The sequence below is a fragment of the Alexandromys fortis genome, unplaced genomic scaffold, assembly GCF_014885135.2.
Source record: "Alexandromys fortis isolate MF-2015 unplaced genomic scaffold, M_Fortis_MF-2015_v1.1 scaffold_18, whole genome shotgun sequence".
In the NCBI taxonomy this organism is placed as follows: domain Eukaryota; kingdom Metazoa; phylum Chordata; class Mammalia; order Rodentia; family Cricetidae; genus Alexandromys; species Alexandromys fortis.
The window spans coordinates 14,161,083-14,179,369 of NW_026067897.1; the positions used below are offsets into that span (position 1 = coordinate 14,161,083).

The 18,287-nt window shown below is 41.3% G+C and overlaps 1 protein-coding gene across 7 annotated transcripts in view; it reads left to right on the forward strand.

Annotated features, from left to right (window-relative positions):
* The window catches only part of Lpar1 (lysophosphatidic acid receptor 1), a 160,240-nt gene that overhangs the window by 98,974 nt on the left and 42,979 nt on the right, over positions 1–18,287 (forward strand). For all 7 annotated transcript variants that reach the window (XM_050166011.1, XM_050166023.1, XM_050165984.1 and 4 more), the window contains one exon: positions 13,728–14,475. In XM_050166011.1, the coding sequence (XP_050021968.1) occupies positions 13,728–14,475 (748 nt within the window). The remainder of the gene's footprint in view (positions 1–13,727; positions 14,476–18,287) is intronic.

The window sequence follows — 18,287 nt, forward strand, 5'->3', positions numbered from 1 at the left end:
ATGTCATTTTTACGCCTCGGTTCTCCCGACACTCGGACTTCTGTTGCAGAGTCAGCAGAGATGGCAGAGTGTCACAGCGTCCTATTTTTACCATAATCACAGGGTCCAGGGGCTCCATCTTTTGAGCTCTGGATCGTGCTGTAATGAGCCTGTCATTAAAGAAATGAGCCTGAATTTGCTGGGTGATGACCCTGCCATACCATAGTTGCAGAGTGTCACTTAAGCACGGCCCTGGGGTAATTCGCAGTTGTAGGCAGGCTGAAGCCTGTGGAGAAGGGAAAGGTGTGTTTCTTCTCTGCGTTCCTTAGTGAGAACTGGGACTGTGGTGCCCCCTCGTTTCTGAAGCCTGGGTTGGCCATGGAGCAACTTTCAGTGATGCATTCGGCTTCCAGTAGAGCCGTAAGACCCAGCAGCTAGAAGGACGGGGTGTGTGCTTGTGGGTGAACAAGGGCTCTGTAACCTCAGAGTTGGAATGTCCAGAGGATGATCTCCACACACCAACGTCAGGTCAGCCTGCAGCAGTCAACAAACAGGGATTTCAGAGTCTAGATTCAAGCCCAGATAGGAGATTGTTCACTGAATTCATGCATGAGCCCCAGCTCTAAGCACTTTGCTCCAGAATTCTGCTTGGCATGACCCTAACTATGGTTGGTAAGTCAATAAAGCCAACCAGGAGAATTGCCATTCCATGGCTTAGTGGCACAGGTCATAGTTCAGGGCTAAAGCTAGAGGGATGAGTTGAGTTGTGTAGAGATGACGTGGCCAGGTGATCCCACCTCTGTGAGTCATGGCCACATGGAGGGACTCACCTGCAACATCACATTGTCATGAGGAGCCTGGAGCCCTAAGGCACCACTGAGCCTGCGTGTGGGAATTCACCTCCCTGGCAGTGAGGAAGAAGGTAAGGCAAGCAGAGATGAGAGGGCGTGCCCCTGATGTGAGGACCACAGTCAGCAGACACACTGGACAGTATGTATTTAATTAGAATTAAAAACAACTGTTTTGTCGGACAAGCTTTCCCACCACAGCCCAACATAGCCTTGAACTTGTGGTAATTTACCTACCCACTCCTCTTTTGTTCTTTCTTCATTCTGAGACAGGGTTTCTTTGTGTAGCCATCTTGGCTGTCCTAGAACCCACTTTGCAGACCAGGCTGACCCTGAACTCACAGAGATCTGCCTGCCACTGTTTCCCAAGTGCTGGGATTAAAGTCACGAGCCACCACCGCCCAGCTTTACCCCATCCTCTTGTGTGCTGGGATAACAGATTTACGCCATACTACCTGGCTAAACTGGATTTTTTTTCTTTTCTTTTTAAATTAATTACATTTGACCTCAGTGGTGGCATATGCCTTTAATCTCAACACTCAGAAGGTAGAGACAGGCAAATCTCTGTGAGTTCAAGGCCAGCTCAGTATGTCTACATACAGAGTTTCAGGCCAGCTAGGGTTACACAGTGAAACCTTGTCTCAAAAACAACTAAAAATATATGTCACTTTAGTTATTCATCTTGTGCTCCCCGTGTGTGTGTGTGTGTGTGTGTGTGCACTTGCGTGTGTGCAAGCATGTGTGTACTCACGTGTGCACTCATGCATACACATGCCATGGCGCATATGTGGGGGTCAGAGGACAACTTGCTAGATTCTGTCATCTCTATCCTCTAGGTAGTTTTGCCAAGGTAGGACCTAGGGACTGAACTCTGGTAGTGAGGCTTGACTACATATTCCACTGTCTGCTGAGCTAGTTCACCAGCCCCAGAACTCTTATAAGTACCTTTGGCCCAAGTTTTCTCTTAAAGTTATTAAAATTTTCTCTTGATATGTGAAATCGGAAAAGCGGCTTTTTATTGAATACTGTATGACTTAATTCTTAGTCTACTCATAGCAAAAGCAGTTTCCCGGAGCAGTTTTTCCCATAAGGAAATGACAAGAGAAAGTGGTAGGTGAGTGTTAAAAAAAAAAAAAAAGATTAAGTGTTTGCTGCTTATGTTTTAAAACTGAAACAGAATAAGTTGTAAGTAGAATATGTTTCTTAATGCGCACTGAATACGTAGTTTTGCCTATCCATTCAGTTAAGACTTCATTTCATATCCTGTCTGTGGTCCATGAAGGCTCAGTCCCTGTGGGTTTTGGTTTTTGTGTCAGCAGAACAGATGTCATAGAAATGAGTACCTGATGCTCAGGTTGAGCATGGTGGTGCACGCCTTTAAATCCCAGGACTCAGGAGGCAGAGGCAGGTAGGTCGTTCTGTGGGGCTAAGGGGGCCAATCTGGTCTGTATAAGGATTTGCAGGCTAGCCAAAATTGCATAGTGAGTCCCCATCCCCATCCCCCTTCCTTAAAAAGGTAACTTTTTCTTCTCCAGTTTTAGATGAAGAAATTACACTCTGTTCTGCTCATGCACACATGTGCTGGCGGAGGTCAGGGGTTCTATGTTATTTTTTGAGACAGGGTCTCTTATTACATTTGGAGGCCCCGAATCAGCCGGAGTAGCTGATTAGCAAGCCCCAGGGCCCTTCCTGTCTGCCGCCCCCAGCACTGGAATTCCAGGTGTAGTCCACATGGAGCTGCACATGGTTGCTGGTGGTCTGAACCTAGTCCTCATGCTTCCCTGGCAAGCACATTCCATCTTTAGCCACGATGTCCCCATCCCCACCTCCTTCTTTTAATGGCTTAGACGGAATCATTTCTGCGATGACATATTTTAAACGATGGTGAAACATGCCTGTGTGTATCCATTATTTTGCTTTGTAAAAGCTTAACATTTTGATGCAATTTCCCAGTCTTCTGTGTTCTAATAAATAAAGGAAATGAATACTTACCATCCAGCAAGGTCATTGAAGTCCTTTCCACTCTTTTCCCAATGCTGTTAATTTTTTCATCCAGATCAGAAGTTGACTATTATTATTCTCTCTGCATGTATTTGAGGGCGTTCAGTTCTGTGAGAAAATATGAATAATTATAATCAATTTCTACAATTTTTAAATGCAAGAATGATATACCACATGTTTACCTGTGCAAATTGCCTTCATGGTTAGTGTACGTGAACTGGCTTTATTTCGTTTCTTTTTAGTAGTTTCTTGTGTATATTGTAATTCATTCCTCCTCTGGTGGTTCAGTATTTAGGTTGCTTCTTCATTTTAAATTATGCAATATTGCCTCTCCTTAGGCACGTTTGTGACCCTCCCCACCCCCTCCAGAGTCCAGTGTCTGAATATGTGAATTTGAGTCATTTTTGTGAGACCATTTTTCAAAGCCGTTGTACTGAGTTTCCATTCTCTGGCATCGTATGACTGCCCTTGCTGGCAGTGACATTTTCAGAAGCGTTAATTGTGCTGTGTTGGAAACAATTGGCCCTTTCTGTCCATGCTGCTCAGCCTTATCTGGTTCCTTCTGAGGAGAATGTTCATGTGGCTCTCGGCTGCTTTGACTTTCTCCTGGGGATTGTCTGTCCATGGCTTTGAACATGTTTCTTTCTGTTGGATCCTTTAGTTTTTCTCTTTTTGATTGGTAAGAATTTTTTATCCTCACTGTAAGGAGAATCATATAAGTAAATTGCCAAATTTTATACAAACGTTTTTCCTCCCCTTTCATTATAAGTTTTTTTTTTTCATCACTGAAGTCTTACTATTTTTGATTAACTAAATTTGGTCAATATTTTGGTTTAATTTAGAAAAAAATCTTCCCACTATTCACAGGTTATAAATACATTTTTAAATTTTCTTTCAATTTTTTCACATTACTATATATTATATATAATAACATATAAAATATAATATATAATAGGTACAGCACAATAATACTTAATACAATAATATGTATTATATAATAATGTAATATGTATTATATATATATAATGCCTCAAATGGCATTCTGTATATGATAGTGACTTATACAGCCTGATGTGAGTTTCTACACATGACATAGGTTATTATTTTTAAATAAATGAATAGTTGATGGGTATAGTTTGTTGTTTTTACTCTTTGACTCTTTTGCAGGGCCAGCCACAGTCCCCAAATGGAGAGTCTTACTATTACTTATGGCTGTTTGGCCTCAACTTAGCTTTTTTCTGGCCTTCTTAGCTCAAATTATCTGGTCTGTCTTTTGCCACCAGACTTTTATCTTTCTCTGTCTCTGTAAACCTTCCTTTACTTCTTACTCCATGGCTGCTGTGTAGCTGGGTGGCTGGCCCCTGAAGTCCTCCTCTCCTTCTTTTCTCATTCCTTGATCTCCTCCCCGCCCCAGATTTCTTCTCCTATTTATCCTCTCTGCCTGCCAGCCCTGCCTGTCCTTTCTCCTGCCTTGCTATTGACTGTTCAGCTCTTCATTAGACCAATCAGGTGTTTTAGGCAAGCAAAGTAACACAGCTTTTCAGAGTTAAATAAATACAATATAAAAGAATGCAATGCATATTTACATCACTGAACAAATATCCCACATCATAAGTACATGTAACATATCTTAAAATAATGTTCCACAACAAATGGATAAAGCCACGCCACCCTATCAGTCGCCATGTGTGTGTTTCCGTCTCTCTGGCTGGTTCCAGAGGGTTTTCATGTTTGTCTGTGCTAACCTTGACTTGTGTGTTCCACCTGGGCCTCCTGAGTACTGGAATTACAGGTCCATACCACCATTCCTAGTTGGGTAAATCCTTATTCCCCTAATTGTTTTTCTCGATTGAAGCTGCTCTTCTTATTACCTGTACTGTGTGTGAACTGATATTTTTTCCTTATCCATTATTTTACTAATATGGAGATTGTTAAGACCTCGGGCATTACTAGTAGGCTTTAGTTCAAACTCACAGCCTCAGACGTAACCATTTCTGCTTCTCGGTAGCATTTGGGAGCTGGAGAGATGGTTCAGCAGTTAAGAGCACTGCTTGTTCTTCCTAAGGTCCTGAGTTCAATTCCCAACAACTACATGGTGGCTCACAGCCATGTGTAATGAGATCTGGTGCTCTCTTGAGGAAGAGATCCGGTCAACTTAGACCATGAAACCCAATATGGACAAATTCAACAGAACCACCATATACGGGCTGCCTATGCATGCTTCAGCATTGCCAGGGCATAAACTTCATTCATTCAAAATTTCCTCATTGACCATGATAATCTGCCGCAGGTGTAGCCCATTAACCTTGCTTTGTGGTTCTTAATTGGCTCAGAGAAGCATCTAAAAGACTTGCTGTATTTAATCCTGCACATCTTTGGTATTAGTAACAGCTTTTATCATTCCTCCTCTTAGCGACAACTTAAAATTCTCTGGGAATCTGCCAGTGTGATGATGTTTCCCTTTTTTTAGCCTGGTAGAGAAGAATCTTCATGAGAAGGCTCTCATGAAATAGTCTCACTGACTATATATATATATATCGGTTTGCTCTCCACATGTAAACGTAGTATTATCCTGCTACTTGCTTTATAAGATATTATTTTCAGTGAATTTCTAAAATACTAATTATTGCTTCTTCAGCATCCTAAGGAACCTAGAACTAGGCTATTTTGTAATTTGTATCAGTGTTGTATTCTGATGAGAAATCATGCCATTTTTCTTATTTTTAATTTGAGACTCTAAGAAGGATGAGAGATTATTTTCCTGGTAGTAAACCTAATAACATTTGAATAAATTCCATGCTACCTATTTTTCTGCTCTTATCCGGAGAATAGTGCAAATGGTTTGATTATTTTAGCTTTAATAACTGGAAATGAAAAGGACATAGGGATCTTTTATGCTTCCATTTCAAAAAGAGAGAAGGGGACGAGGAGCCATCGCCTACCTTTTCAACACGTGACTTGGTGGACATTGGACTCAGGAAGAGTCTAAAGCTCCGAGATGCACATACCCTCACACATATTCCACTGTGTTACTAGAAATGGGACCGTGTGATCCTGAGGCAACGGGGACAGGTGGCTCCTCAGTGCGCATGGGCCAAGCAGCCTAGTCTATTCAGCCAAATCCAGGCTACTGAGAGATCCTGTCTCTATAGCCAAAGTGGATGAAAAACAGTACCCTAGGTTGACCTCTGGCTTCCACATGTGCGCACACACGTGTACCTGTGCTCTGACACACACAGACCTATGTGCACATATGCATACACAGAAGTGGGGAGCAAGCTGACTTCACTTATATCATACTGCGGGTTCCTTACCCAGTGTAGATTAAGATGCCCTTAAAGCATGTCAGGGGAGAGTACATATTTACTTTCTTCTTGGACTCTCTACTAAACCGCAGAGGTCTAATTAGTATCGTGTGAGCTTTATGCCAGGTGTTTGTTTTTCCTCTTGGCTAATGAGTGTGTAATTGCCTTCTGGGAGATTAAAAGGCGTGTCAAATGGACAGGAAGTGGCTTCAGCAGGCACCCAGGTGTATCGTTTAGTGCCCTTTGAAGGCATAGTGTTGAGCTGCGTCCTTGCCTGACATCCCATAATTCCTGGAAAGGCGGAGAGGGGTGCATGAAGGTCAGAGACCCCAGGCAGCGCCATAAAAACACTCTTTAGAGTTCAGGATGACAGGCTGCCATGACTGAAGCTCGCGGGTAGGGTGAGGAGATTTCCAAGAGGAACATCTGCGCAGAGTAGCCACTGAGGTCCCACCCCATCCCACCCCATGATTCCTTTCTGGAATGCAGTGACCAGTCGTGAATGCCGACTTTCTGCCACTGAGAGACATTTCATTTAAAAGTAATTTTATCTGATCTGCATGTTTAGCCCCTCTCCAGGGCAGCATTTGGCGGCAGCTTACTCCACAAGGATTTCGAGCTGTTGTGATTTCGCCTGTAGAGCAAGAGCTTTCACTGGAAAGTATTTACTGAATTTTGTCTGAGTGTGTATTCATATTGTCCCCATGATTCTAACAGTAACTGCTGGTTTCTTAAGTAAGATCTTACATAGATACCTTTGGTGCAGGGATCAGTCTTTGCCTGTTGCCCTTTCCTTCAGTTCAGCCAGCTGGAGACCAAATGCTCACATTTTCCTCAGCAGTGTGGAAAGTGACCTTACTTCAGTACCTACCCAAAGCCACTGTGTTGAATTAAGAGCGGCGGCAGGGCTGCGTCCCAGGCACCCGGCCGCCCGCATGGCTAGCTTATACCCAGAAATAATTACACGGAAACTGTATTCTTTCAAACACTGCCTGGCCCGGCTAGGTCCAGTTTCTTATTGGCTAGCTCTTACATATTGTTCTAACCCATTTCTAATATTCTGTGTAGCCCATGAGCTGGCTTACCAGAGAGGATCTTAACCTGCGTCTGTCTGGAGTGGGAGCATCATGGCGACCCACTCACTCAGCTTCTTTTTTCCCAGCATTCTCCTCTGTCTACTCTGCCTACCTAATTTTCTGTCCTATGAGGGCCGAGGCAGTTTCTTTATTAATAAGAAATCACTCCCACATCACCACTGTGTTTACCTCCGCCCATTCCGGTAATGTCTGCAGATTGTCACAATTTAAATAGTATGTTCAATGTGTTTGGGTTTCTTCCTCTTTCTCCTCGGCTCTCCCTGATATGATTCTTACCTAAACAGTAAGAGAAAATGAACAAACATTTACATCCTACTTTCCTAGCTCAAGTACTTTTTGGTGCAATGATAGATTTATGCCAATATTATTAAATTATATCTTGTGTAATTTGTTTTAAGAGTTGTTGAAATAGGAGCGGCGACAGGGCTGTATCCCCGGCACCCGGCCGCCCGCATGGCTAGCTTATACCCAGAAATAATTACACGGAAACTGTATTCCTTCAAACACTGCCTGGCCAGGCTAGGTCCAGTTTCTTATTGGCTAGCTCTTACATATTGTTCTAACCCATTTCTAATATTCTGTGTAGCCCATGAGCTGGCTTACCAGAGAGGATCTTAACCTGCATCTGTCTGGAGTGGGAGCATCATGGCGACTCCTCTGACTAAGCTTCTTTCTCCCAGCATTCTCTTCTGCCTACTCCGCCTACCTAATTTTCTGTCCTATGAGGGCCGAGGCAGTTTCTTTATTATTACAAGACCCACCTCCATCATTTCCCCTTTTTCTTTTTAAACAAAAAAAGAAAGGCTTTAACTTTAACATAGTAAAATTATATATCACAAAACAGTTATCAAGCAAGAATTACAGTTACAATATTTATATCTATTTTATCTCTTATCATAACTAAGGAAAACTATAACTATCTATTCATTCTTCAACTCCATCAAAGACTCCAGAAGGATATAATACTACCTAAGTAAACAAGAAATAAGAAAACTCTAGAAATGAGACAAACAGATCTCTGTGAGTTCAAGGTGTAGTAGCATACACCTTTAATCCCAATGCCTGAGAGGCAGAGACAGGCGGATCTCTGAGAGTTCAAGGAGAGCCTGGTCCACAGAGTTATTCCAGGACAAAGATACAGAGAATATGCAATAAAAGTAAAAATAAACTTAATAGAGGTTAAAATAAAGCTCACAAAGATGGAAAATACACAGAGAATCTTGATACTGTATACTATTATGCTCTCTTTGAATTGTTTGAATGCTGAAAAAGCAACAGATGCAAAAAGATATTTGTTTATAAATGCTGTTGAACTAATCCATCGTAGAGATTTTGATGCCTTGACTTTGAAATTTGGATCTAAGGACACGATGCTTTCGAAAGGAGTTTCCTATTTTGTTTTCACAGAGGATGAGACCCTGTTCATTTCTTCTATTCCGATATGGTATGATGGACCACGCCCTCCTGAACGGTTGCTGTAAACATCTTCAGAAAATTGCTTCACTCAACTGCCAACTGAGATGAAACTAGCACACAGGTTATACCATGAAAGACCTAATTAACGACGCCCCCATTCAGCAGGAAGCAGTTTGGAGAGAGAAAACTGCGCCCATGTTCCCAAATAGGGTTTATAAATGTTCTTTTACATTTAAAGGGGGATATGATATAGATATGAATAATTTGCATTGGTATGGATTTTAAGGTCAATTTTGTTATATGCATTTTTGATCTTGATTAAGGTATTGTGTTGTGTAGTTCATTTTAAAATGTAATGTATAATTAGGAAATATAAGTTGTTAATGAATAATCATTAATAATAGTTAAGTTTGTAGTCATGTTAGTTAAGATTTTCTAGATGTGCATAGATATATTTTAGATAGGCATTCTTCATATCTTTCAAAGGCTAGAGAATATGGCATTTTACATGTTTTAATAACTTAGGACTTTTCATGACAATGAGACACATCTGCTCCTGGCAGCACCAATCTACTTCAAGAGGAAGATGGGCATCGAAGAGGATCCTTATGGAGTTTGATAGCCATTTGGGCAAGAAACTGCTCTTGCCTGGACTATTGCATAAACTGGACACAGAGAACCCGCAGAGAGAGGACTGCTGAACTTGCCTAAAGGTGAGATGATCTTTCGGGGTTCCTGATTCATGAAAGAGTCTGCAAGACATTCTTCAGGACAAGCAGATAGTGACTGCCTTTGAAAGTTCCTGCTTTGTGGAAATGTCTGCTGGAAACTATGGGCCTCTAGGCTGAAGATGGATGCCCCAACGGTACAGAGGAACTTTGGGTGACTGTCCAGGCAGCGAGATGTCTCTGTCATTTCTAGAGTTTGAGAGTTTGCTTATTTCTTATTTGTTTAGGTAATATTGTATCTTTCTGGACTGTTTGATGGAGTTAAGAATAGTTAGCTATAGTTATAGTTTTTCTTAGTTATGATATAGATTATTGTAATTTTTACTTGATAACTGTTTTGTTATATGTAATTTTGCTATGTTAAGTTAAAGCCTTCTTTTTTTTGTTTAAACAGAAAAAGGGGAAGTGATGTGGGAGTGTCATATATCAATCTGTTGATTTCATTGACTGAGTAATAAAGAAACTGCTGGCCCTGATAGGTTATAAGATAGGTGGGCGGAGTAAACAGAATAGAATTCTGGGCGGAAGAGGAAGTGAGGTCAGACTCTGCTCTGCTCCCAGAGAGACCCGACAGCTCTGCTGGAGCAGAGACGCCATGCTCAGCTCTCCCAGGCAGCTGCAACCCACGATGGACTTAGGCTAGAATCTTTCCGGTAAGCGCACCTTGGAGTGCTTACAAACATCATTAGAAATGGGCTAGACCAGGTGCGAGAATTAGCCTGTAAGGGCTAGAGTTCATGGGTCAAGCAGTTCTTTAAATGAATACAGTTTGTGTGTTGTTATTTCGGGCATGAGCTAGCCAAGCGGCCGGGGTGTTGGGGACGCAGCCCCGTCGCCGCTCTTATTTCAACAAAGAGTTATTCTTATGTTTGAATTTTTGACCATTTGAAAACAATTGTCATGTCTTATGAATTTTATACACCAGGGATTTTGGCTGCATGTGTGCATGCATACATGTGTGCGTGTGCATGTACGTGCACATGTGTGCGTCTGTACATGTGTGTGTGCACATGTGCATGTGTGTGTGTGTATGCACAAGCACTTGTGTTTATTAGTCACTTTCCTTGTGATTGTGGTCAAGCTCCTCATGAGCCTGTGGGGGGCTTTCCTGTAGGGTCCTAAAGATTTTCTCTATACAGCAAAGTTTTTCATACCTTGGGTTTTGTGCTAAAACAGTGGTTCTCAACCTTCCTGATGCTCTGACCCCTTTAATACAGTTCCTCATGTTGTAGTGATCCCAACCATAAAATTATTTTTGCTGTTACTTTATAACTATAATTTTGCTACTGTTATGAATTGTAATGTAAAAATCTGATTAGTAGAAAATTGTAATGTAAAATCCCATATACAGGATATCTGATATACAACCCTGGTGAAAGGGGCATTTGACCCCCAGCGGGGTCACGACCCCCAGGTTGAGAATCTCTGTCCTAAAGCTCCCACATCAGAAGTACTGGGGTGTTCTGTTCTCTCCACCTTCCACATCTGGTGAGCTTGCTTTTTCTTTATTTCTCCTTTGTGCTTCTAGAGCCTTTCTTTACCTTTAAGATTCCAAAGTCTCATCAAGCTACAGGGAAATTTGACCTGCTTTTAACATTGTTCTGTAATTAATATAAACGTAAACCGGTAATGAATGTGTCTTAAGCTGTGGCTTTTCCTTGTGTGAGGCTCTGCCTCTCCAACTCCACCCCAGTCCTTGGATCTCCAGAATAACTAGGTGTTTGTTTTAATCCACGCCTCCAATTCCTTCTTGTTATCGCTGACCCTCTCTATGAATGCTGGGTGGATATCTTACATCTTTTATTTTATTTGGCATTTCTACTCTCTAGGAATTTTGTCGTTTTTTCTCTTTATTTATTCTTTTTTTTTTTTTTTTTTTTTTTTTTTTTTTTTTTTTTTTTTTTTTTTTTTTTTTTTTTTTTTTTTTTTTTTTTTTTTTTTTTTTTTTNATTCACTTTTCTTGTGAAAGTGATATTCTCGCCCTTTATTTTTTTTTTTTTGAGACATCGTTTTTCTGTGTCGTGGCTGTCTTGGAATTCACTGTAGACCAGGCTGACCTGGAACTCACAGAGATCCATTTGCCTCTGTCTCCCAAGTTTGGGGATTAAAGGTGTGCACCACTATTGCCCAGTTCTACTTCATTTTTTATTTAGAAATTATTTTATATTGTGTTCTGTCTGACAAGTACAGTCATGGCTTCCCAAGACAACCATTACTAAAACCACAGGACCTCTGAATAAATGCCCTTAGTTGGCAGAAGGGATTTTTTACAAGTAGTTTTATAGGGGATTTGAAATGAAGAGATGATCATAAAGATTCAGGCTTCTTAAAAATGTTCTACTCACAACCCTTTTGTACCTGAAAACTGTTCACATGTCTCTGGACATGTCTGTTAGGAAGTTTCATGATTGAGAAAATTAAAGTGGGAAGGCGTACCCTAACTGTGTGTGTGTTTGTGTGTGTGTGTGTGTGTGTGTGTGTGTGTGGAGGCGACATTCCCTAAGCTGGAGTCCTGGAGTGAATACAAAGGGAAAAAACAGTTGACTACAGCATTCTATGCTCCTGCATCTTCCCATTCTACTGACAAGACTTTCTCATAGAGCAGACCACATCTTCACACCATCACTCAAAAAACGAGCCCTTCCGTCCTTGACTTACTTTTGCCGGTAATATTGTTAGAGCAATAAAAGAAATAATTAGCACAGTAGTTGTTGTTAACATAATCAGAAAATTCCGAATTCAGGTCACTTCGATGTCTTCGAGAAGAGACTATGCTCCTGTGTTCACAATAAAGGGACTAAATCAATCGCTATGGAACTTGAGTTGGATGAAAGAGGAAAAATGGAAAACAGGAGGGTGATTCATCAAAAAATAGATCAAGAAAACAGATACCTTCAAAAGACAGAGGTACTAGACATTACATGAGAAAAACTGAAAAATGAGAGATTATGATGAGTAATTATTAGAATGTCTCAAGTAAGTATTTTCGAAAGCAGAGAGTTCTGGGTAGGTGTGGTCATGGGTATGAGCCACTGGGATGTAACGGAATATGTCACTAGAGGTGAAGTCAAGGAAAAGACAGGCAAGGAAAGTCAATGAATTACCTAGAATAAGGGCAAGATTTGAGGTGGAATGGAACACTAATGGCCAAGTTCTCTGCTGTGTAGTGAGGGAGACACTCTGGACTGTGCAGAAGATGCCAAGAGATGTAAGACAAGGTTGTGGAGTATGACTTCTTTAATGAAGAGAAGAACCTAGAGGTAACCATACAGCAGAGTATTTGCTTAGTGATTTAGGACTCACAGCAAGAGAAGAGGAAACAGAGTGTGAAATGTCTTGGGACTACTTTCTAATTCTAGAAGTTTCCAGTGAACTGAAGTTCTCAGGAAGAGAGTTTTTTTTTTTTCCTTTTTCTAGTTGATATGCATTTCCCCTTTTTGTATTCTTCATTATCTTTATTTTCTAACTTTGCTTTACTGTTTACTCAAACCTTTCTGGACTAGAGTGAGAGTATAAACAGTATGCAAATATACTCCATCTGTTTCTGATTAAAAGAAAAGGAAGGAGTAAGAAAACACATTACAAAGCAGCATCATTCTACACTGGGAGGCATGCGAGTCCTCTAGACTGATTATATTTTACTTCTTGGGGAGTAGTGTCAGGTATCAGCCGCTTACAGTAAGCCTTCCAAGGGGGAAGAAAGTTCTCAAGAGTCACAGACTGGTAGCTGGATGCTATTCTGGGGATGGAGAGTTCTGGGGGTGGGTTGTGCTGACCACAGGAATGTTGAACAGTACGTGCTGGCTTTGACTAAAGAATCTTTGATGCGTAGTATGACCTTTGAAATGTTGGGACTAATGGCCATTCTGTGAGCTTGTGTTACAAAATGTCTGTCACAGGTCAAAACCACTGTGTGAGGTGAGAAATGTACACTAATTGGCCAAAGATACCATCCAGAAACTACCTCTGTTACTAAATAACAGGGCAGAGTAAAGTTCAATAGGATAAACACTTCAATTGCAAAGTTGTGCAAGATTTTTGACTGTTTTGAGTATTTTAAGGAAGTTTTTGTGTGTGTGTGTGCATGCCATGTGGCTTTTCTTGAAGACTTCAATGACACAGAACCACCAAGTAGAGACCTTGTCATTTATTTGTCTCACTGTCTTTAATCTTGAGTACTAAATGGCCAGTGTGGCTGTTGAACATTATTCTGGGTCAGATTTCCAGATTCTTCGCCTTTATTGTTTCATTTGAAGATGTTATAGCAGTCTTGTGTTGTCTGTCCGTCTTTATATTTGGATCCGTGTTTTCACTTATTTATTCATTCATTCGTTCATTCTTCTTCTTTCTCAGTTCACAGCCATGAACGAACCACAGTGCTTCTACAACGAGTCTATCGCCTTCTTTTATAATCGAAGTGGGAAATATCTTGCTACAGAATGGAACACAGTGAGCAAGCTGGTAATGGGACTGGGGATCACTGTCTGCGTGTTCATCATGCTGGCCAACCTACTGGTCATGGTGGCCATCTATGTCAACCGTCGCTTCCATTTCCCTATTTATTACTTGATGGCCAACCTGGCTGCTGCAGACTTCTTTGCGGGATTGGCCTACTTCTACCTGATGTTCAACACGGGACCCAATACGCGGAGATTGACTGTTAGCACCTGGCTCCTCCGGCAGGGCCTCATCGACACCAGCCTGACGGCCTCTGTGGCCAACCTGCTGGCTATTGCCATCGAGAGGCACATCACAGTTTTCCGCATGCAGCTACACACGCGGATGAGCAACAGGCGCGTGGTGGTGGTGATTGTGGTCATCTGGACCATGGCCATTGTGATGGGCGCCATACCCAGTGTGGGCTGGAACTGTATCTGTGATATTGATCACTGTTCCAACATGGCACCCCTCTACAGTGACTCCTACTTAGTCTTCTGGGCCATTTTCAACCTGGTAACCTTCGTGGTCATGGTGGTTCTCTATGCGCACATCTTTGGCTATGTTCGCCAGAGGACTATGAGAATGTCTCGGCATAGTTCTGGACCCAGGAGGAATCGGGACACCATGATGAGCCTTCTGAAGACTGTGGTCATTGTGCTTGGTGAGTTGTCTCCTTTGTAGAGTCTCAGTGTTGTCATGTAGCCACATTAATTTATGATAATGGTAAACAAGAGTGTGAATATTTACCAGGTATTATGAGAGAACAGGGAAATTTCATTTTGCGAGTCTATGGCAATGTCAGCCTACCATTCTTTCTGCAGTTACAGAATCAGCTAAATACTGGTCTCATAGAAGATTTTTCCTCCCTAGAATACCGTAGCATTCAAGGTCCCACACCACCAAAATCAAAACAAACGAAAGCCTCAGCATAACTGGTTTCATTTAGCTTTAAAAGGTTTTTATTAGAGGCCACATCATAAGACTCTTGCCCTGAGGTCTTTGCTTCACAGATGTTCAAATAGATGGTGATTTATATGATATAACACCCTAGATGCTTTCCTGCATAGTTATCTATTAGTTCAAGTCTACATGCTGTAGTTACCTTTTATTTTATTTTTGAGCATTTGATCCATGTAGACAATGAAATATCCACTTCCCCCTCTGGTTCTCCCTCTATCTCCCCAATAAGCACCTCCCAACTTCATGTCTTTGATTTTGTTTGTTTATTTTAATTTTTTTGACAACCCATAAGTCCCATGTGCACAGATGTGAAGTATGGGAAACCTACAAGTATTGATTGCCTTCCTCCATAAACAATGATTCTTCATCCCCCGACAATTACCCATGAGCAATAGCTCCTCGGTATGGAGTGGGTCCTGAAGATCATATACCCATCTGTGCTGGGAGGATCTTGGGAACCTTTTGGCTGTCTTGTTCATGTGATGGTCTTGGGTAGGTAATCACTGCACTGTGACGTCATGATTTAGATAGCTCTGCCATGTATGGTAGCAGCATTCCTCAGTACCACCTCTCCCCTCTGGCTCTTACATTCTGTCTGCCTCCTCTTCTGCGATGTTCCCTCAGCCTTGGTGGTGGAGATGGGTGTTCTGTGTAGAGCTCAGGATCTCCTTCTCAGCACTGTGACCAGTTCGGCATCTCTCCATTGACTGTTGTCCACTATGAAAAGAAACTTCTTGGGCCAAGGTGGAGAGCAGCTGAGGGTTGTTGGTAGCAGAAGCTGGGAAGACTCTATAATTCTTAACAAATTGTAGGCAAATAGTCCAAGGTTTTATAGAAATCTATGGCAGAAATCTTTAGGAAAATTAGTTTTGCAAAATTAATTTTCTCTTCATATTAATAGACATTACCTCACAGTTCAAGATAAAAAAATTATGATGTTCCTTCTACAAACTCAAATAATCTTTTTGTTGTCGATTTAAAAAATTAAAGTATAATTATATCATTTCTTCCTCCCTTTCCTCTTTCTTCTCTGCAATCTGTCCCATGTTCCTCTATCTATCTATCTATCTATCTATCTATCTATCTATCTATCTATCTATCTATCTATCCATCTATCTATCATCTATCTATCATCTGTCTGTCTATCTATCTATCTATCTATCTATCTATCTATCTATCTATCTATATCTCTAAGTATATTAACATAATTTGCTCAGTTCCTTTAATGCTTCTTGTATGTATATCATTTTATGACCACTTAGTGGTACATAACCAACTAGGGAGCTCATCCTCGAAGAAAACAATTTCTCTCACTCTCAGCATTTCTTGAGACAGGCTAACCTTGAACTCACTCTATATAGACTAAACTGGCCTTATCTTGTGGCTTCTTGCCTCAATTTCCTGCATGTTGGTATTATAGGCATGAATTATTACATCTAGTTTTAAACTCAAATAACTTCAAACTTAAATTTTTCTAGATTAAAAAAAAACAACATCTTGGTAGTAGTCAGTGTGGATGAGATATGTACACATTTACATACTCAACGAAATAGTTTCAGAAAGCCTAGTAAACTCTGGGCACTGGGGTGGCACCTGGAGATATACCCACCTAGAGAACATTTGGAGAACATTTCTTTTAGAGAATAGAGTAACTAAAATGTTTGCTTAATGATAATTTGTTTAATTAATTACCTAATGCTTCTTCTTAGACTATATTGAGGTTAATGTTTGATCACGTTTATTAATCTTAAAGCACACCCATATAAATAAAACAATGCCACAAACGAAATCCCTGTAAGAAAAATGAGCCATAGCTTTTTCAGTGGTTGGGGGTGTAGTTGTGTGGCAGACGGTCTCTTCTTTTCTCTTTTCCTTTACTTTTCTTTAATTGAAAGTATTTTTTTATACTGTATATTCTGGTCATGTTTCACCCTCCTCTAATTCCTCCCAGCTCCTCCTCACTTCTCCACACACCTAAATCAATACCCTTTCTTTCACTCTGTCATTAGAAAATAAACAGGCAGCTAAAAGACACAAAAGAATAGGACAAAACAGAAAGAAAAGAGCCAAAGTCAAAGCTCAAGAAACACATACAGATGTAGATGCTCACACACCTGCACATCCAGAAATCCCATAAAGACACAAAGAGAAAAACCATAGTGTGTAGGCAATAGACCTGAAAGGTTAAAAGATAAAAATAAAGATAAAGAATTAGGAGACAACAACCCTCCAAAATTGCTATTGATTTAATTTTGTATTGGCCATCTGCTTCTGAGCGTGGGCCCTACCCATGTGTGGTTTGGATACCCAGTGAGACTTTGTTGGAGAAAACATAACTTTTCCTTTGTGAGCAGTTGTTAGTTGGAGATGGTTTCTGGGTAAGAGATGAGGCTGGTGTCTACTTTCGCCCTCAGCCCTGGGACCCCACCTGACTTAGACCTGTACAGGTCCTGTGCAGGCTGCTCCAGTCTCGGTGAGTCCATAGGTGTGTATTTTGTGTAGAAGGTCTTGTTTTCTTGGTGTCTTCTATCCCCTTTGGCTCTTTCCATCTTTCCATCTTCTCTCCTACAAAGTTCCCTAAGCCCCAAGGGGACGGATTGGAAAGAGACATCCCATTTAGGACTGATGGTTCCAAGGTCTCTCACTCTCTGTCCGCTGTCCAGTTGCGGGTCTCTTTATTTGTTTCCATCTACTGTGGGAGGAAGCGTCTTTCATGATGGCTTCTTCCTCATTTAATTATGGTAAAGCCTTGGCGCATCTCTGTGCCTCCAGACAGCTTCACCTGATCTGAAGAAAACACGCTTCAGTTTGCCATGGATATAATCTGTGTATGAGATGAGATGCATAGACTGAGACATTTTGCTTCCGTATTGACGCAGACATTTGTTTGCTGGCCGTCACTGCGCTATGCGTGCATGGCTTTTCCTTTATAATCTCAGACACTCACTGTTTAGTTCATGGAGCACTAAATGACTGTGGCATTTGGACTATGAACCCATCAAGTTCTTACTTTAATCTTGACCTTTGCATAAGATTCCACATCTGCATCACGCACTGCGCTTAATGATTCATGTAAAATTAACATCTGTGCCTCACTGGGTAGTTTGGCCTCCACCTTAAGCAACACTACCGCCACCTATCCCATGAATTTCAAATGTGTATAGCAGAAGTCATGTCCTTTGAGGCTTCCATAATAATAATAATAATTCTGTGGCCATGAAATGGAAGAAGTTTTAGAACATGGAAAACTCCAGTCAGAATGATGCGTGAAAAATAATTTGGAGCAAGATGGAAATGTTTGTAATTTCGGAAATAGAGGTCAATAAATGAATAACAACCTTTTTGAGAAGAGCAGTAGGAGTGGGGGGGGGGGCTCCGCACGGGAAAGTGGTAGAAAGCCCCAAGAGGAAATCACAGCCCAAAGCAGCCATGCGTCTGTCACAGTGATGCCCAGTGTCTCTTGTGCCATCCGCTCTCCTGCTGGAAGTGGTGGATCTGGATATTTGGAAACCA